The sequence below is a fragment of the Syzygium oleosum genome, unplaced genomic scaffold, assembly GCF_021117445.2.
Source record: "Syzygium oleosum isolate NSW1041296 unplaced genomic scaffold, Sole_v2.1 Sole_v2.52, whole genome shotgun sequence".
NCBI lineage: Eukaryota > Viridiplantae > Streptophyta > Magnoliopsida > Myrtales > Myrtaceae > Syzygium > Syzygium oleosum.
The window spans coordinates 1357950-1377780 of record NW_026607536.1 but is presented as its reverse complement, the minus strand read 5'-3'; the positions used below and the strand labels follow the sequence as shown (position 1 = coordinate 1377780).

The 19831-nt window shown below is 44.0% G+C and overlaps 1 protein-coding gene across 1 annotated transcript; it reads left to right on the top strand.

Annotated features, from left to right (window-relative positions):
• Positions 1–11873: 11873 nt before the first annotated feature.
• Positions 11874–18088, top strand: LOC115665742 (oligopeptide transporter 4-like). The gene is made up of 6 exons (XM_030587583.2): positions 11874–12466; positions 12801–12898; positions 15055–15618; positions 15923–16175; positions 16269–16451; positions 17256–18088. Exons 1-6 carry the CDS (start codon positions 11948–11950, stop codon positions 17868–17870), a joined length of 2232 nt encoding a protein of 743 aa, XP_030443443.2. The 5' UTR covers positions 11874–11947; the 3' UTR covers positions 17871–18088.
• The last annotated feature ends 1743 nt before the right edge of the window (positions 18089–19831 follow it).

The window sequence follows — 19831 nt, the reverse complement described above, 5'->3', positions numbered from 1 at the left end:
CCAAAGTTCAAAGTCTATTTGTGTCATCTTCCCCTCAATGAACTATACATAGGACATACATGTACACATTATGCTTTGTGAAAAAAGTCGATAATGTTGGATATTTCAATGATTTTGAAAATCTTAAAGCCATTGTTTTGTAAAGGTTTTGATAAGAGTCATGACAGCTATTAATTTGTATCAGTTTTTAAAAAATGATATATTGTGTAACGGTGCTGTAACGGTTTTGTAATGTTTGAATTATTTCTTTAGTAACCCTTTCCTTCATTAGCCTAGTCAAAATATACAAAAAATAAGAAAATTCTTTCTTTTCTTTCCATTTATTTGATGTGTTTTACATATGAGATATAGTTCCCGTTCCCTCTATTATTCAATGCTGAGTAAAGAGGAAGATCTGATTTATCGTGGGAGGATAACCGCTAGAGCTTGTCACACATTATTTTGTACTCCAATGATCGGAATTATCCTTAAGGAGTGGTTCAAATATACTAGATTGCTACCTATACATGTTCAAAATATACTGGATTCATGGCCACGTATCCTGCCCATGCTTAGAACTTGCAGAGTTCCTCGTCACAATTGCTATTCATGCCTTGAACTTGTTAGATTCATGATTATATGAGGTGTTCATGGTTTGCATTTGTTTGGTAGGTGTTCGTGCTTGTTGTCTGTATACATTTTTGTTCAAATAATGAGGGTTTGGTCTCATTTTATTATTATTTTGGTAATATCAACAAATATATTCACGTGGGAGGAAGTCGGGTGGAATTTATATTGCTCCTTTGCTGAATATTTGTATTCCCATAACTTAAACAAATCAAATTTGATTAAGAAATACACTGGGTAAGAAATTCTTGAATTGGATTTTCATGTTATTCGATAAACCATAAACTATGACATCATACATAGTGAATTTTTCACTGTATTAAAAGTATACAGTGATGCTAACTAAAAAATCAAATTCAGATTAGACAAAATTTACTAGTGGATATATGTTCACCCATGGTGGAGAACTATAACTTCGAAATCAACCAAACAAAATTGTGGGGTAATGGCAATCTTACTAGACCAAAAATCGACCTGGTTGAAGTTGATGATTCTTACGACATAATTGTTAAGATCATTTCTCAAGCCAATATTATGGCCAATGTGAAAAATTGGATGGTAGACTCATGCTACCAGGTACATCTTTACAAACAAAATGTCTTATAATCCTACACTCCAGGAAGGAAGGAGAGGAGATTATTTATCTTGGTGATTCGAGAACTACTCAAGTTCTTAGGAAAGGGAAAAATCTTCTCAAACTAACATCTAAAAATGAAGCTGAATAGTTGAGAAACTTCTAAGTAGCTATTTCTTTGGGAATGAAACTGACACAATCTGTGTCTAGGCATTGTGATTCCAAGCGGCAATAGCTATTGCAAAGAATGAATTTTTAATGGTAAAAAGAGATACATTCGATTGAGACGTGATGTCGTAAAGCAACTGCTTAACAATGAAATTATATCTATTGATTATATGAAGTCAAAAATAAATTCGGCTTATCCTCTAACTATACATCGAGGGTAATGGGACTTAAGCCAATTGAGAAAATCAATAATGATAATAACCCAAGTTATGTGACTGGTGATCCCATGAAATTGGTTCACATGGGTAATAATAAGTCACTTGGTGATGCACTATAATGCAAGAATGCAATAAAAGAGAGATCGAGCTAAGTTCTTAATGATTTCCATAGCTATTATTGGTGGTGTATTAAACAAGTGTGGAGTGGGGCCGCTCCTATGAGAATTTTGGCATGGCCTATTAACACAAAACCATGTTGAACAACAAAGTTTGTCGGAGTGTAATGTGATGCATGAAAATTATAATACACAAAATAAATTCTTGATTCAGTGAAGCTTCAAATTTCTCCAATGATTTCTTGAATTATACTTCATTCTTTCTAGATTTGGTTCATAGACAAAAAGACACCACTTCTGATGCATTACATTCCCTTGAGTTTAACCCAGCATACATCTTTTCTTACTTTTCAAAACTTTTGAAATACGTGGGAAATTGCTGAAAATTTCAATAGTTTTGAAAATTTTAGAACTATTGTTTTGTAACGGTTTTGATAGAAGTTATGACCGCCATCAATTTGCAATGGTGTTTCCTTTTTTTAAAAGCTATTGCTCTGTTGTGGTCTCCAATCTGTTAGCTAGCAACAATTGTAGATCAAACTTTGTTATGTTATGGTCTCCAATCTTGGCTTTAGCTTATGGACCTGGGCCAGCTCACTCTTGGACTGAAGCCCTCTCGATTAAGGTAGGGTGAGTTGGGCTGAACAAATAGGTTTGATCCAAATCGGTGGGGTTGTTATTGTTCATTCATATTTTCTTATCTATTTACGTAATTCTATTTATTCATTTTATGTATATTTTTACAAAAAAATGCATATTCAATTTGATGGCAAAAATTTAGGTGTCCACGGTACTCAAGTGAGCGATTTTTAACTAGTGCAACGCTCAAGTGATCAAAAGAAAAAAAGTTATGATACTCATGTAAGCATCGTACGAAAAAAAAAGTAACATAAAAAGATTGATGACCTCTCATTATCTCTTTAAGGTTAAACTTGTGATAAATTCAATTCAAACTAATTTTTTGACAAAGAAACACCCAAAACTGGGTGATTCAATAGAATGCTTCCATTACTTTAATTTCGAGTTGTTGATAAATTTACCCTATGTTAGTTTCCGTTAAATTGGATTAATACCACGAAAAGTCACAAACAGGTACACTTATGATAAATGGAGGGTAAAACTCCAAACTAGTACACCTATCAACTGCCAGCAATTTAACGGTAAAATTTAATAAAAACTAACGGAGGGTAAATTTGTCACAAATATACCGGTTTTGGGTAAATTTTTGTGGATGAAAGTAAAGCGGTCCCATCTTGGTCATAGTCATGGCCAATCTAAAAAGTCAACGGATGTAATATAACCAAGGGTTGATACCTCGATTTGAAATCATGGCAGATCGGCCCAACAGCAACATATCCTCAGTGGGGCTAGGCTTGTGGAGATACTACAAAACAGGCCCAACAAGTCCTTTTGGGCTACGGGCCTACGGCGACATGATCAAATTTTAATTGACGTCCAAAGGCGATGTGTTGGACACTTAGGGGGAGTTTGGCAAGTTGCTAAATAGTGAAAATTTCTGTTCTTTTGTTCTCAAAATCAGTTTGGAAGCAGAAATCCGTTTGTTAAATTTTTTGTGCCCGGACACAAATTTGCAAAAAATTGTTCTCAGAATCAGTTTTGGAATAGAATCAAGAAGCAAAAAAAAAAGTAGATTCTTGATTTTGGAACAATTTTTTCATTTATGATTCTTTTTGGTTTTCTTCTTCCTTTTTGGTTTGTTCTTCGTCTTCTTCCCGGTCTGCCACCGGCGATTGGCCACAGGCCACCGGCGACTGGCCAGGGCGGCCCTTGCTGCCCCCGACGATGGCGAGGTCGGCCTCGCCAGATCTGGGCGAGGTCGAGCCTTACTCGGCCAAGGCAAGGCCAACCTCGCCGTCGTGACCGGCGAGGGCGGCGGCGGCGAGGGTCGCGATGCCCTCACAGGCCCTGGCCTGTGGTCAGTCACCGACGCTGGGGACCGGCCATGGCCAAGGAAGGGAAGGAAAAAAAAAGAAAGAAATATTAAAAATTCAAAATATTATTAATATAAAGAAATTTTGTGTAGTTACCAAACGCATTTCTGTTCTTTTTCTATTCTAAGAATATAAATTTTGGACAGTTACCAAACACTTTCAAATGCCAAGAAATTATTCTTGAGCACAGAGTAAAAAAGAATCATTTCTGAGCAGAATCAGTTTCCGGGTACATAATCGTTGCCATGCACACCCTTAGCGAGTATCTTGAAACACTTATTGGCATGATTTGATGCGTATACCTAGGTCGTATGCACGTACATACATTCCGCGTTATGTATGCACTTCTGCGGATGCTAGAGATTGTTTGAAAACTGTTAAAGGGAAAAAGATTTCCAAATAATACTTTAGTTAGGGATTTTAGTAAAACCATTCCGTGCGTTGTCACGCCCCTTGATTTACTGGAAATCACAAGAGAGATGGATGGAAAGAGCGCACCCTAAACCCTAACCCTTTCTACCCGTTCGAATAGCTAATCGTACAAGGGGTTGTTTCTTTCACAACTTAATGAACTATACCCGGTCCGACCAAAAAACAGGAAAAAGAACTATACTCGGGACATACGCATGTGTCACGGCCCGAAGAATTGGATCGTCCCTGAGGTTTTCTGGACGATGGACCGTGACCGACCCTTGGACGAAAAGGCGGGCCCCGAGTGTTCTAGTACTAGGGTTTTCTTGATGTCTTCTAGAATACTCCTGGGGTGGGCGATACGGTAATTGTACCCTTCCGTAATAAATGCGGTAGGTGGGGTAGTTGGGGGAGAACGATCTCGACCGTCGAGATCAAGGAGAGATCTACGGATACGGTCAGCCCGATACTTGTATATAATGGGGTCTCCTCCCCCTCATTTTATCATCTCTCATTTTCAAGAAGCAATAGAAAGTTCAGAGCTTCTCTCTCTAGAGTTTCTCTCTCTAAAGTTCTTGTGAGTGTGAGCGGGGGAAGGCTTACTTTGGAAGAGATTCCTAAGGCCGCACGGGTGTGGGAACGCTAGATCGATCGACCCGTGACAAGTGGTATCAAAGCAACGATGGGTAGAGGCGCGACCGAACCACGATCCGATGTGTCGTCCCAAACCGAGAAGGGCGGAGGCGATGATCGTGGGAGGGCGCTCGAGAAGCAAGGCGCCAAGGCAAAGAAGGACCGTGCTAGCTCAAGTTCGAGGGATATGGTTGGTGACTTGGAGACCCGCATGGCGAAGGTGGAGATCGCCATGGCTGACGTCCAAGGAATGGTCGAGGATATGTCCGCACGCATCGAAGGAGGCGAGACCGGAACGGGGGAGCTTGAGGCCGAGGTGCTGGAGCTCAAGTCCGGGTTCGGAGAACTCCGAGGGGAGATGCTGGGCAACCTGACCGACACCACCAATGAACTTCAGCAACGGGACGATGCCTTGGAGGCCTTGGTGGAGGCCATGCGCGCGGAGATGGCCGAACTTAAGGCGAAAGTCGCCGAAATGGAAGGAGCACGCGTGAACGGGGTGATCATCGTGCAAGCCGGTCCACGAGTGGACGCCCCGAAGCCAAAGGAGTTCAAAGGCTCACGGGTGGCCAAGGACGTGGACAACTTCCTATGGTACATGGAGCAATATTTCCTAGCGATGGGAATCACCGACGGGGCAATTCGGGTAAGTACCGCGGCTATGTACTTGTCTGATAATGCACTCTTATGGTGGCGTCGTAGGAGTGACGATCGGAGTGGTGAACCGATCACTACCTGGGAATTGTTCGTCGAGGAATTTCGACGACAATACTATCCCGCTTATGCGGAGGAAGAAGCTCGAGATGAACTCCGTCGCCTTGAGCAAAAAGGAGGTGTCCGTGATTATGTCCGGAAGTTCTCGGAGTTGCTACTCCAAATTCCGTCCATGAATGATACGGAGGCCTACCACCAATTCATGGGTGGCTTGAAACCATGGGTCAAGCAAGAGCTAAAGCGATGCAACGCGAAAGACCTTTCAACGGCCATGTCCGTTGCCGAGGCCTTGGTGGAGTACAAATCAACTCCCGTAAGCAAGCCGGACACCCGACCGAGGGACAAAGGCGTTGGTGGGGGAGATCGTAACAAATTCCACCGCCCAGGTGGAAGCAAACTACCAATGGCCCCTCCAAGGGCGAGGCCGGAGTCGAGCGGAGGTGAACACAAGAAGGGACGTATCTTCAAGTGTTTCTTGTGCGACGGTGCACACATGGCTCGTGATTGCCCAACTCGAGGCAAGCTAGCGGCGCTTGTCAAGGCACACGATGAGGAGCGAGAGGGGACGCGACTCGGTTCGTTGCGAATCCTAAGTTCCATAAAGTCCAAGAAGGCAAATAAGCCTAAGGGCTTGATGTTCGCGGACGTGATGATCGGAAGAACCACGATGAGTGCACTCGTCGATACGGGGGCATCCGATCTATTTATCTCGGAAGAAGCCGCGAAGAAACTCAATCTTCGGGTTGAGAAGGGGGCCGGTTGGCTCAAGACGGTGAACTCCAAGGAAATCCCTACCAACGGGTTGGCTAAGGATGTGGAGTTCCAACTCGGACAATGGAAAAGCAAAGAGACGATCGAGGTAATTCCACTTGACGATTACGATTTTGTCATTGGCTTGGGATTCCTTGATAGAATAGATGCTCTTATTGTCCCATTTGCCGATTGTATTTGTATCTTGGACGCACGTTGTCAATGTGTGATCCCGGTCAAACGAGAGTCGGGTCGTGACCAAAAGATAATATCGGCAATGCAAGTTACTAAGGGAGCAAGAAAAGGGGAAGCTACTTTCTTGGCGACCTTAAAGGTTGAGGATCCAAAGGGTGAAGGGAGTGATGTCCCGACGGAAGTAACCCGAGTCCTCGACTCTTTCAAGGACGTGATGCCCCCCGAGCTCCCGAAGAAACTCCCGCCTCAAAGGGAGGTGGATCATAAGATTGAGCTCGTGCCCGACGCTCGACCACCCGCCATGGCACCCTATCGCATGGCGCCTCCCGAGTTGGAGGAATTGAGAAGACAACTCAAGGAGTTGCTCGATGCGGGGTATATCCGACCATCGAAGGCTCCGTTTGGTGCCCCGGTTCTATTCCAAAAGAAGCACGATGGATCACTCCGGATGTGCATCGACTATCGGGCGTTAAACAAGCTGATGATCAAGAACAAGTACCCGATCCCTCTCATTGCCGACTTGTTCGATCAACTTGGAGGAGCACGATGGTTCACCAAGCTTGATCTTCGATCGGGATACTATCAAGTGCGGATTGCAAAAGGGGACGAGCCAAAGACCGCTTGTGTAACGCGGTATGGGTCATACGAGTTCCTCGTCATGCCATTCGGCTTGACAAATGCTCCGGCCACATTTTGCACCCTCATGAACAAGGTACTCCACCCGTTCCTCGATCAATTTGTAGTGGTTTATCTTGATGATATCGTGGTGTATAGCCGGACGCTCGAGGAACACATCGAGCATCTCAAACGAGTCTTCCAAGTTCTACGGGAGAATGACTTATATGTCAAACGGGAGAAATGTGCCTTTGCACAACGAGAAGTTCCATTCCTGGGACACATCGTCGGGGGTGGACATGTGCGGATGGACGTGGCCAAGATTAAGGCCATGGTAGAATGGGAGCCGCCGACCAAGGTGACGGATCTAAGGTCATTCCTTGGCCTTACCAACTATTATCGACGGTTCATCCGAGGATATTCGAGCATCACCGTGCCACTCACGGATATGTTGAAGAAGGAGAAACCGTGGGAGTGGACGGCCCGATGTCAAAGGGCGTTTGATCGGTTGAAGCAAACCATGACCGAGGAACCGGTGCTCGTGCTACCTGATCACGCCAAACCTTACGAGGTAGAGACCGATGCTTCCGATTTTGCTATTGGTGGTGTTCTTATGCAGGATGGACACCCGGTAGCATTCGAGTCGAGAAAGTTGAACGATACCGAACGACGATACACGGTCCAAGAGAAGGAGATGACCGCGGTGGTGCATTGCCTTCGTACATGGAGGCATTATCTCTTGGGATCCCGGTTCGTCGTAAGGACGGACAACGTGGCCACGAGCTACTTCCAAACCCAAAAGAAGTTAAGCCCGAAGCAAGCTTGTTGGCAAGATTTCCTGGCGGAGTTCGATTATGTGCTCGAGTACAAGCCTGGGAAGGCGAACTCGGTGGCCGACGCTCTTAGTCGAAAGGCGGGGTTGGCGTCGACCCTAACTCGTCCCGAGAATCCATGGAACGAGCGGATCAAGGAGGGGCTCAAACATGATCCAACCGCCAAGGCAATTCTCGACCATGCTCGGGAAGGCAAGACCCGGCAATTTTGGTGTGAAGGCGACTTGCTTTACACCAAGGGGCGACGGTTGTACGTGCCTCTCCATGGGAAGCTAAGGAAGGAAATCCTACGGGAGTGCCATGATTCCAAGTGGGCGGGTCATCCGGGGATCCACCGCACTATGGCGCTTGTGGAGGATCGATACTTTTGGCCTCACTTGCGCGACGACGTTGAGGCATATGTACGGACATGTCTTGTATGCCAACAAGACAAGCTTGAACAAAAGTCGTCGGCGGGGCTTTTGGAGCCACTTCCCATCCCGGAGCGTCCATGGGAGAGTGTCTCCATGGACTTCATTGTCAACTTGCCAAAGTCCGAAGGGTGTCGGACTCTTATGGTTGTGGTGGATCGATTTTCCAAATACGCGACGTTCGTGCCCGCTTTGAAAGATTGTCCGGCCGAGGAGGCAGCCAAGCTATTCTTGAAGCACGTCGTCAAATATTGGGGAGTGCCACAAACGATCGTGAGCGATCGCGACCCTCGATTCACGGGTAGGTTCTGGACCGAACTCTTTAAATTATTAGGGTCGGATCTCAACTTCTCCACGAGCTTGCATCCTCAAACCGACGGACAAACGGAGCGAGTCAATGCACTCTTGGAGTTGTACCTTCGACACTATGTAAGTACGACACAAGTGAATTGGGCGAAGTTGATCGATGTAGCCCAATTCTCCTACAATCTCCAAAAGAGCGAGTCCACGAACCAAAGTCCGTTCGAGATCGCGACGGGACAGCAACCACTCACTCCGAGTACGGTTGCAACGGGCTATAAGGGGAGTAGCCCATCCGCTTTCAAGTTCGCCAAGGAGTGGCATGAGCAGGCGGACTTGGCGCGAACGTGTCTACACAAGGCCTCAAAGCGCATGAAGAAGTGGGCCGACAAGAAGCGACGGCACGTGGAGTTCCAAGTCGGGGACTTGGTGTTGGCCAAGCTACACCTTGTGCTCCGATACAAGGACGTGCATAAAGGGCTTATACGTCGCTACGAGGGGCCATTCCGAGTGTTGCATCGAGTCGGGAAGGTCGCATACAAACTGGAACTTCCACCAAAGCTCAAGGTACATCCGGTATTCCATGTTAGTATGCTTAAACCTTTCCGTGTAGACGAAGAGGACCCGGATCGAGGGGAGTCGCAACGGGCACCGCTTGGAGCGAAGACCTCCTATGATCGAGACGTCGATTTCATAATGGCGGATCGAGTCATACGGAAGAGATATCGTGCGCCGAAGCGAGAATACTTGATCCGATGGAAGGGTCTTCCGGAGAGTGAAGCAAGTTGGGAGCCCGAGGAAGCTCTTTGGCAATTCAAGAAACATATCGATGCTTTCCATGCCGAAGACGCGACGAGGGCGTCGCCCGAATAGGTGGGGGAGAATGTCACGGCCCGAAGAATTGGATCGTCCCTGAGGTTTTCTGGACGATGGACCGTGACCGACCCTTGGACGAAAAGGCGGGCCCCGAGTGTTCTAGTACTAGGGTTTTCTTGATGTCTTCTAGAATACTCATGGGGTGGGCGATACGGTAATTGTACCCTTCCGTAATAAATGCGGTAGGTGGGGTAGTTGGGGAGAACGATCTCGACCGTCGAGATCGGGGAGAGATCTACGGATACTGGTCGGCTCGATCTTGTATATAATGGGGTCTCCTCCCCTCATTTTATCATCTCTCATTTTCGAAGAAGATAGAAAGTTCGGAGCCTTCTGAGAGTTTCTACTCTCAAAGTTCTTGTGAGTGTGAGCGGGGGAAGGCTTACTTGGGAAGAGATTCCTAAGGCCGCACGGGTGTGGGAACGCTAGATCAATCGACCCGTGACACATGCACGTTACGCTTTGCCAAAGAGTCAATAATCCATCGGGTGCATTCATATGGAGTCGCTTTCGATTGCTATGACTTCTGCTGTTTCTGATGCTCGATGTGTTACGATCTGACGAAACATATGCCGATTTAGCAAAAAAGGAAAGAAAATAAATAAAGTGAGGCCTCTTTTCTGAGGTGGGGAGCTCTCATCAATGCGTCATCATTATCACATATTGGTAAAGATAAAGAGCAACTTTAACCTTAGAGAAGTCGGGCCACGTTGAATCAAAAGATGGGCAATCCAACCACAAGTGACTCGACAAGTTGACAGCGAGGACCAAAGAGGGCTTTCTATTCCGAGTCCCTACGAAGTGATCGTCAGCTATCGACAAAGGCATGGCCCCGCCATTATTGCAGTAACAAACGATTCCAATCTGTCCTTTCGATGAGGACAAATCAACACAGCTTTGAGTTTTGAGTTTCTTCATTTGTCTTTTGAGGCCTAATATCTTAAAAATACCCTCCCATTTTTGCTTCAATTCCAATTCAATTTTAAACTTTTTTTTAATCTCATTAAACACCTCCGACTTTATGTCCGGTCTCAATTTTACTCCCATATCTGCCCCATTAACCCTCCGTCTAAAATTCCCTTAGTGATGTTACGTGACATATCCATGTCATTGCTCTAGTATTTCTCCGAATTTCAAATCCAAGAAAGCGTATTTTGGAAATGAATTTCCACGTCAGCCCAAATGACGAATTCTTGAATACGAAATTTGGGAAAAAACTAGAGTAATTAGGGTTGGTTTACTTCAATTACTCTTAATCTTAGGAGAGTCTTCCTTCCATCTCGCTTGGGGATCTTCGATTTTGCGCTTAGTCTTCAATCTCTCATGCTCAAGAGTCTTCCGTCTCTCGCGGTCAGAGAGCTCGCACTTGGGAAACTCGGCTCGGGGACGCTCAAGTAGCTCGCGTTCGGAAGTTTTCCACCTGTCGATTGTCAATGAGAATTTTGGAACGGGTGGTTAACATGGATTGATTTGGGACACAAGTAAATGTTAAAGATAAAAAAAAAATTAGGGTAGTTGGACCGAACCTTAAATTTAGGGTTTTTTATGTGATAACATTAAGACTGGGCTTAAAATTGGAGGATTTTTAGGGCATCAAGAGCCTGTCTTTTCATGATTTTCACCCAATTTATTCTTTTCATAGTTATGGATTCGGGTAGTTGACTCATTATGTTTGTTTTTTACTCTAGCTGAGCTGGAGAGGTAAATCACGAACGGCTTAGATTTAACCACACATAGGAATTGCATTTGCATATGTATTGGACTATTGTATAACAAATGTAAAATAGATAAGTTAATATCATAAAATACCACAACGATCTTGCTGCTCAAGTCCAGCTAGAAGAACCACGATGAGCAGCTCCCCATTTCCGGGAAGTCAACGGTCGACAACCTACTAGCGCAACAAAACAAGTGCATATAGTAGAAATAATTCAAGGTGAGGCATTCATATTGAAATTGTACTAATCTTTTGCACAAAAAAGGGTTAATTCCAAAAAAAACCTCAAATTGATATAAATATAGTCAAAACTAATTTTTTGACCATCAAAGACTCCAAACCGGTACACCCGTGACAAATTTACTATTCGTTAGATTGGATTGATACCACGAAAAATCACATACCGGTGTACCCGTGATAAACGGAGAGGTAAAATCCTAAATCGGTACACTCATAAACTGTCACGTGTCATTTAATTCAAACTGACTGATAATAAATTTGTCACATGTGTATTAATTCGTGGTTTTTGATTATTATAGGTAAATCAATTTGGGATTTTTCGTGGTACCTAAAGAAAAAGAAATTATACTAGTTTTTGTGCAAGTAAAATATTCCTTTGGATTTATTCTTCAGCATAGCCACATTCAATCATTCAATCTTTACACTTACAAAAATTACATATAATTTATATATACAGTGTCTAGATACAGTGAATCTCGGAATCTTCGTTTTTAACCTTTGCCAACCAAAAGTCAAAGTTGCATTAAATTATAAAACCAGACCTACTCGAAACCTTTAGCAGCACCACCCCCCTCCACCCTTCTCTCCCACTCAACAAGCGCACTCGTTGCCACCCACAATGGAGCTCCAACCGCCACCCACCACCGCCACCAAACTGTCCGAACTCGACGGTGCCGCCGCCGACGAGGACGACCTCTCGCCCATCGAGGAGGTCCGCCTCACCGTGACCAACGCCGACGACCCGAGCTTGCCCGTGTGGACCTTCCGCATGTGGTTCTTGGGCCTCCTCTCTTGTGGCCTCCTCTCCTTCCTCAACCAGTTCTTCGCCTACCGGACCGAGCCCCTCGTCATCACCCAGATCACCGTCCAGGTCGCCACGCTCCCCATCGGCCGCTTCATGGCTGTGGCGCTGCCCGAGGCCAAGTTCCGGATCCCCGGCCTCGGGCCCCGGCTCTTCTCGCTCAACCCGGGCCCTTTCAACATGAAGGAGCACGTGCTCATCTCCATATTCGCCAATGCCGGGAGCGCGTTCGGATCCGGGTCGGCTTACGGGGTCGGGATAGTGAACATCATCAAGGCGTTTTATCACCGGGGCATTTCCTTCTTTGCCGGGTGGCTTCTCATCATCACGACGCAGGTAAGTCTATTCACTGATCCATTTTTCAGTGAAAATGAACAGTTGAACTCTTTGCTTTCTCTTTCTGGCCTATACATGAATATCATACTCTAACTGGCGGTAGTAATCTCTATGCGGTTCAATGAATGCCACAAGCAAATATGGATCGAGACATCTTTCTTATCTGTATTTTCTTTGGTGAAACATAGCTGTTCTAACTACCACTCCGTGAAAAGCGAGAAATGGACTTGTGAATCAAGCGAATCAAGTGTAATTTTAAGCCTTAGATGTGGAGAAACAAGATGCTGAAATCGAGTGCTCATCGTCATGGGGTAATGTGGATTTGGATATGCAGGTGTTGGGATACGGATGGGCAGGGCTGCTGAGGAAGTATGTGGTGGAACCAGCTCACATGTGGTGGCCTGCCACCCTCGTCCAAGTCTCCTTGTTCAGGTAATCACATACGCCCTTTGTCTCCCTTCGCTTTGCTCATTTATCAGAGTTCACGTGAAAAGAGGAGGAGTTTTAATTGGTGGGAGGTTCATCTTCCAATTGAATTGGTAGACAGAGACAGCTCAGTGCAGCACCGATACACAGCCCAACATAAGTTTCTATACCGACCAGGCATTAAATCGAATCGACCGACAATTCGAACCATGGGAACGCACATGTTGTTCCTGTCAGATGCTGCCCGCGATCTGTAGATTCAGATAAGGACTTCCTAAGATGTCTATTTGCTCAAAAGTCTTTAAGCAATTAAAGTTGAGGATGACTTGCTCTGGGCACCATGTAGGCTCACTGTCTTGTTTTCTACTTAAATTTCTTTGATCTGTCTCTCTCTCTCTCGCCGTCTGCCCAGCTCTCAGTCTGTCTCTCTCTCACTCGTGGGTCGGGCCGAGAATAGTGGGATGTGCCGTGCCATCAACATGGACCATAAACTTACGGAGGTCCGAAGAAATCCGTGATGTGTACTCCATGACTTAGAAGTTTGAGTCAGCTGGATTGAGTAAACCCCAACCCCCCGCCCCCTCTCTCTCTCTCTCTCTCTCTCTCTCTCTCTCTCTCTCTCTCTCTCAGCTGGATTGAGTAAACCCCAACCCGCCCCCTCTCCCTCCCCCTCTCTCTCTCTAGTGATAGTTTTGAATAGGCACTAGGAACCCACGAAACCATGTCATCTCTCTAGTGATTTTTGAGGCTAGTGCGTTTAGTAATCATTTTATTTTCGAAAATAATTTCTGCTCAGAAATGATTTTTTTGATTTTGTTTTCGGAAACAATTTCTAAACATTTGAAGGTATTTGATAACGGCCTAAAATTTCTATTATTGAAATAGAAAAAAAAAATAGAAATGTATTTGGTAACTGCACAAAATTTCTTTTTATTAATAATATTTTAAATATTTTTTTTTCTTTTCTTTTTTCTTCTTCTCCTTCTTGGCCATGGCCGGCGAGGGCTAGACCCTCGTGGCCTCGACAAGGGCGGCCCTAACCGACCTTTTCCAACCCTTGTCCGAGCCAGCGAGGGCCGCCCTCGAGGCTCGCGGCCTAGGCGAGGGCGGGAAAAGGTCGGCGACGGCCGCCTTCGCTTAGGCCATGAGGGTCCAGCCCTCGCCCTCGCCCTCGCCGGCCCTGGCCTGTCGCCGGCCACCGGCTAGGAAAGAAGAAGAATCAGCCACACCCAGGAAGAAAAGAAGAAAAATAATTTTTTTTTCTCTTCTATTTCTGATTCTTGTTCCCAGAATCAAAAATCAACTTTTTGTTTTTAATTCTTGATTCTGTTCCAAAACTGATTCTAGAAATAAATTTGTGCCCGGGAATAAAAAATTTACCAAACGGATTTCTGTTCTGTTTTTATTCCCGGGAACAAAAGAATAGAATCAGTCATTATTTGGCAAGTTACCAAATGCACCCTTAACGTGGAAATTGAGGCAGCCCTCAATAATATCTCACAGTGTATTCACACCCCGCATAAAAAGACTCATGAAAAACTAGGATAAAGCCAAGAGCATTTCGATCAAACCGCAGACACCATCAAGCCCACCTCAGCTTCAAGTTCCATAAGAACCCATTCGATATCTTCTACTTCTTGCTGCTTCTGGTCGCTTGAGATTGGGAGGAACAACATGCACCAGTTTGCCCCCACCATCTAAACTATAATGATGCTCGCAAGTAACCTGTGTTCCAAGGACAAACCCGAACTGTCTTAGCCACGAAACTAATGGTAATACAGATTGTAACATCCGCTCTCTTTCATACCCTGCTTTAGGATCAGATTAAAGCGCTAATCCTGCCTAATTGAGAGCTGAGTTGCGTGGTGTAGCACGCAGGGGGTCGCAACTCGCTGCAGAAACAACCAAAGCCTTTTTGCTGTTGCATTGGACATCTTTATAAACAACAAATTATCATTTATCTTCAGGATTTGAATAGTTTCAGAGGATTCACTGGACAAATATGAAAGTTGATCGCCTTGTCCTCTGTTATTATCAATCGACGGACGCATTCACTAAATAATATGATATTTCACCACTGTCCCAAAATATCCACAGTTTGCACTTCATGTAGATAAACAGTGCTTGACATGAAGTAGATCATTCTATTCACATTGATGCAGGGCTTTACACGAGAGGGAAGAACAGCGCATGTCGCGGGCAAAATTCTTCCTCATTGCACTGATCTGCAGCTTCTCATGGTATGCTGTCCCTGGATACCTCTTTTCCACGCTCACGAATATATCATGGGTCTGCTGGGCATTCTCCAACTCAGTCACCGCCCAGCAGATCGGCTCAGGTATGCAAGGCCTTGGACTTGGAGCCTTGACGCTCGACTGGACAGCGGTGGCATCCTTCCTGTTCAGCCCTTTAATCTGCCCCTTTTTTGCCATAGTCAATGTTTTCGCGGGATACGCATTGATAATCTATGTTGTAATCCCCATAGCCTATTGGGGGTTTAACTTATATAGTGCAAATATATTCCCCATTTTCTCCTCGCACTTGTTCACGGTGCAAGGTGAAAGGTACAATATAACGGCAATCGTAAACGACAAGTTCGAGTTGGACATCCCAAAGTACGAGGAGCAAGGTCAAATTCATTTAAGCATGTTCTTTGCTCTCACCTATGGCTTTGGTTTTGCCACCATTGCATCAACACTAACTCACGTGGCCTTCTTCTACGGCAGGTGCTATCTTCTCCCCTCAATACGTTCATTTAGACAAATTTATCTTGAGTAGTTTATAAGGACATCAAGCAGCATGTGGAGAGAAAAACCAGGGCAAGATTGTAAAGGTCTGAAAATGGAACCTTGAAAATTTTGATCTTACAGTTTCAAATAACTTTTCTGCGAACCAAGGGTATCCTTATAGTTATAACACAGAGATGCAACAACTACCTACTGAAGAATGGCTAGATTTTTCCTTTTAAGTATTTGATTTTATTGAATTCATGAGACATACGGACACTGACGTAAAATTACGTTATAACAGAGAAATCTACGAGCGCTATCGTGCTTCTCACAAAGGGAAGGCGGATATCCATACAAAATTGATGAGGAGATACAAAGACATACCCTCATGGTGGTTTCACTTGTTGCTCGTTGTAACTCTGGTTGTATCTCTTGCTCTATGCATCTTCCTGAATGATGAGGTCCAAATGCCATGGTGGGGGCTTGTCTTTGGTAGTGCCCTTGCATTTATATTCACCCTTCCCATTAGTATCATCACTGCCACAACAAACCAGGTATGAATCAAGAGTTATAGCACATTTATGCTTGACTTAATTTCCATGTAAGAAGACATATTATACTCAACAATGATCTCTTTCTATCTACAGACACCGGGACTAAATATAATCACAGAATACATAATGGGCGTCATATTGCCAGGAAGACCCATAGCAAATGTTTGCTTCAAAACATATGGATACATCAGCATGGCGCAGGCTGTTTCGTTTCTCAGTGATTTTAAGCTGGGACACTATATGAAGATACCGCCAAGATCGATGTTCTTGGTTCAGGTACTTTTTACCGTTCCTAACCATTTGGTATTGTTTATCAACTATTGCCAAAAGTAAGCCAACCAAACTCAATACAGATCCACTGACTTATCTAGTGCTACTGGTGCGGACAACCTAAAAGTAATTACTGACTACCAATACCATATTTTTGTTCATAAATTTCAGGTTTCATATTTATAAAAATAAATTGGAGGAAGATAACCAGAGAAGCAAATCGGTCAAATTCCTTGCTGCTTCAAAAACTATTAATATGTTCATCAAACCTGATCAAAAAGTGTGACTGAACCGTGATAGGAGAGTATTAACTTGAGAACTCATTCATAATATTTAGAGTATGCATCATTATAGTTAGAGATCCCCCATCTTTGGGATAACTCTTTTCACTGTTCCAGGAAGACGATTTTGAGTGAAGAACTGTCAGATACAAAACACAAAACTTTCTATGTTCAAAGATTTAAGCTAGCCTTTCCCTTTACCAACAGAACTAAGATGAAGCAGTCGGCATTTTCGAACAAGCATGTCGCTTATGGCAGCATCATATATCATCCAAAGCAAGATCAACATCCTAGGCACTTGCAAAAACAAAAAACTCACAAAAATCATAGATGTGAGTAACACTTAGGGCATAGTTTGGATCTCCCGAAATGGAATTTTACTAAAGCTACCTATCAAATCTTACTAGACTTTCAAGGGTGTGACAAGATTGTCAAGTATCCTCTCTCTTGTTGCTACTTATTAGATAAGTATGCGCGGCATCTAGTAATTCCGAAACGACCTTAGCACTCTATCCTTGCGTCCTCACAGTTCATAGGTACAATTCTTGCTGGAACCATCAACATTGCAGTGGCATGGTGGCTGCTGAACTCTGTTACCAACATATGCCAGGATGATCTCCTTCCACCGGATAGTCCCTGGACGTGTCCAGGTGACCGGGTTTTCTTTGATGCATCCGTTATATGGGGGTTGGTTGGACCTAGACGGATCTTTGGACAACTCGGAAACTATCGAGACATGAACTGGTTTTTCCTTGGAGGTGCAATAGGACCTATCATAGTATGGCTACTACACAAGGCATTCCCCAAGCAATCTTGGATTCCTCTCATTAATCTTCCAGTCTTACTTGGGGCGACAGGAATGATGCCACCAGCTACACCGTTAAACTACAACGCCTGGGTTCTAGTAGGAACAGTATTCAATTTCTTCATCTTCCGATACCGAAAGCAGTGGTGGCAGAGATACAACTATGTTCTCTCAGCGGCCCTGGACGCGGGAACGGCATTCATGGCCGTGCTGTTATACTTCTCGTTGGGCATGGAGAACAAAGGTATGACTTGGTGGGGAACACATGGAGAACACTGTGAACTAGCAGCATGTCCAACAGCTAAAGGCGTAAAGGTTGATGGTTGCCCAGTCCACTGATGCATGAAGCTCTTTCTAGATGTAAAACTTACAGAAAAAAAACATTAGCCACGAGTAGTGTGCATCTATTCTACATGAGTTGTACAAAATATTCCAATCACTGGACAGTTTTAGGACTGGTGTCGATTTAATGATTTGATGTATTAAGGTAATATTTCTGTTACTTGTAAGAAGTACGATAATATTATGTGGTAATAAATCATCACGTACCCCTGTCAGTCTCTTGATATCGAATTACTTCTTCTTAAATCTCGAATTCAATAATTCAATCCGATTAATGTCGTCTTACGAAAGATTTGGTTTTGATCCACATTACCTTGCAATCTTCAAACTAAATGCATATCTCCTCTCTCAACAAGGTTATCTCAATTATTGAAATTATGTGCAGTTTTATTAAATATAAGGCAGATTCTGATGAGGATTTCGACTTCAAATCGTTGCTTTTGAGACACTTATTAGCATGGTTTGATGCGTATATATAGGTTATATGCACGTATGTATGTACGTATATTCCTCACTATGTACGCGTTTCTGTGGGTGCGAAAGATTGTTTATTAACTTTTGAAGGAGGAAAATACTTTTGAATAATACTGAGAAAAACAATCCATTCATCCTATTATAATTGAGGATTTTTATTAAAGACTTCTCATGCGATGTGACACACCTATAAAGAGATATACGATATCACCATCTTCTTAAAATCTAGGAAGTCAGCTTCACAATGTGCAAAGCCTTTTCCCATGAAACCATCAAACTTTAAGTACCATTGCGTGGAGCTGCTTCCAACCATACAAGCTTTTCTTCAAGTGACATACCATGTGCTCTTTACCTTTGACCTCAAACCTTTGGTTGCCATGTATAACTCTTCATCTAGGTCCCATGCAAAACGCCGTTTCACATCCAATTGCTGAGATGAAGATCCTCACGCTACTTTCGACAAACTTTCGATGTCATCTTTACTACCGGTGAAAATATTTCGGGTAGTCGATTCCTTCTTTCGAGAAAGCCCTTGACCACAAGTCTCGCTTTGTATACGATACTACCATCTGCTTCATTTTTTATCTGTACTGACCACTTATTTAACAAAGCCTTTTTTACACAGGCAACTCTGTTAACTCCCAAGTTTTGTTGAAATGCCCAGGCTCATCTCGTCTTTCATAGCACGCTCCATCACTTGCATGTGAGATGTGTCTTTCTTTGCCTCATCATAAGTCTCGGTTCTCCCAGGAATCTCCGCGTATATAAGACATGGTTGAATCAATATTAGCGATGGATCAAAAATTACCTTTGGCTTTCTAACTCGTGTAGACCTCCTCCAAGATAGGTACTTGGGGTCTTTGAAAACTTATGACTACAGATCTCTTTCGATCGTTCCTTTCATTCTGAATTTCTACCATGGCCTTCCACATTTTGAACATCCCGAATACTTGATTTTTCTCGAGAGCATAGACCCAAGTCTTCCTTGTTGCATCATCAATGAATGTGACAAAATATCTCTTACCACCATAAGAGAGTTCTGAGGCGGTCCCCACACATCAGTATGAACCAACTCTAATTTTTACCTTTGATTACGTCGCCCATTCAATTGAAAACCGGCCCGCCTTTTGTTTTCCATAAATGCAACTCTCCACGAAATCTAATTCAACTTTACGCAAACCTGGAAGTAACTTTCTTGAGTGTAAGCTTTACACCGTTTTCACCAAGATGTCCCAAACGATAATGCCAAAGAGTAGACAAATTACACCAGCCCTTTGTAGTTGCAACCATATCAGCGATATTGTCTCCCTGGAGAAGGTATAGCGTGCTGTACGTTTTCCCTTTGCTACTACTCTTGCCCACGAGGTTATCTTCCACTCTCCGCATCCAAGGGTTGTTACCAAACCTTCTTGATCAAGTTTACTAGTTGAGATCGAGATTTTTCTTTAATTACGGGATATGTCTAGTTTCATGCAAAACTAGGC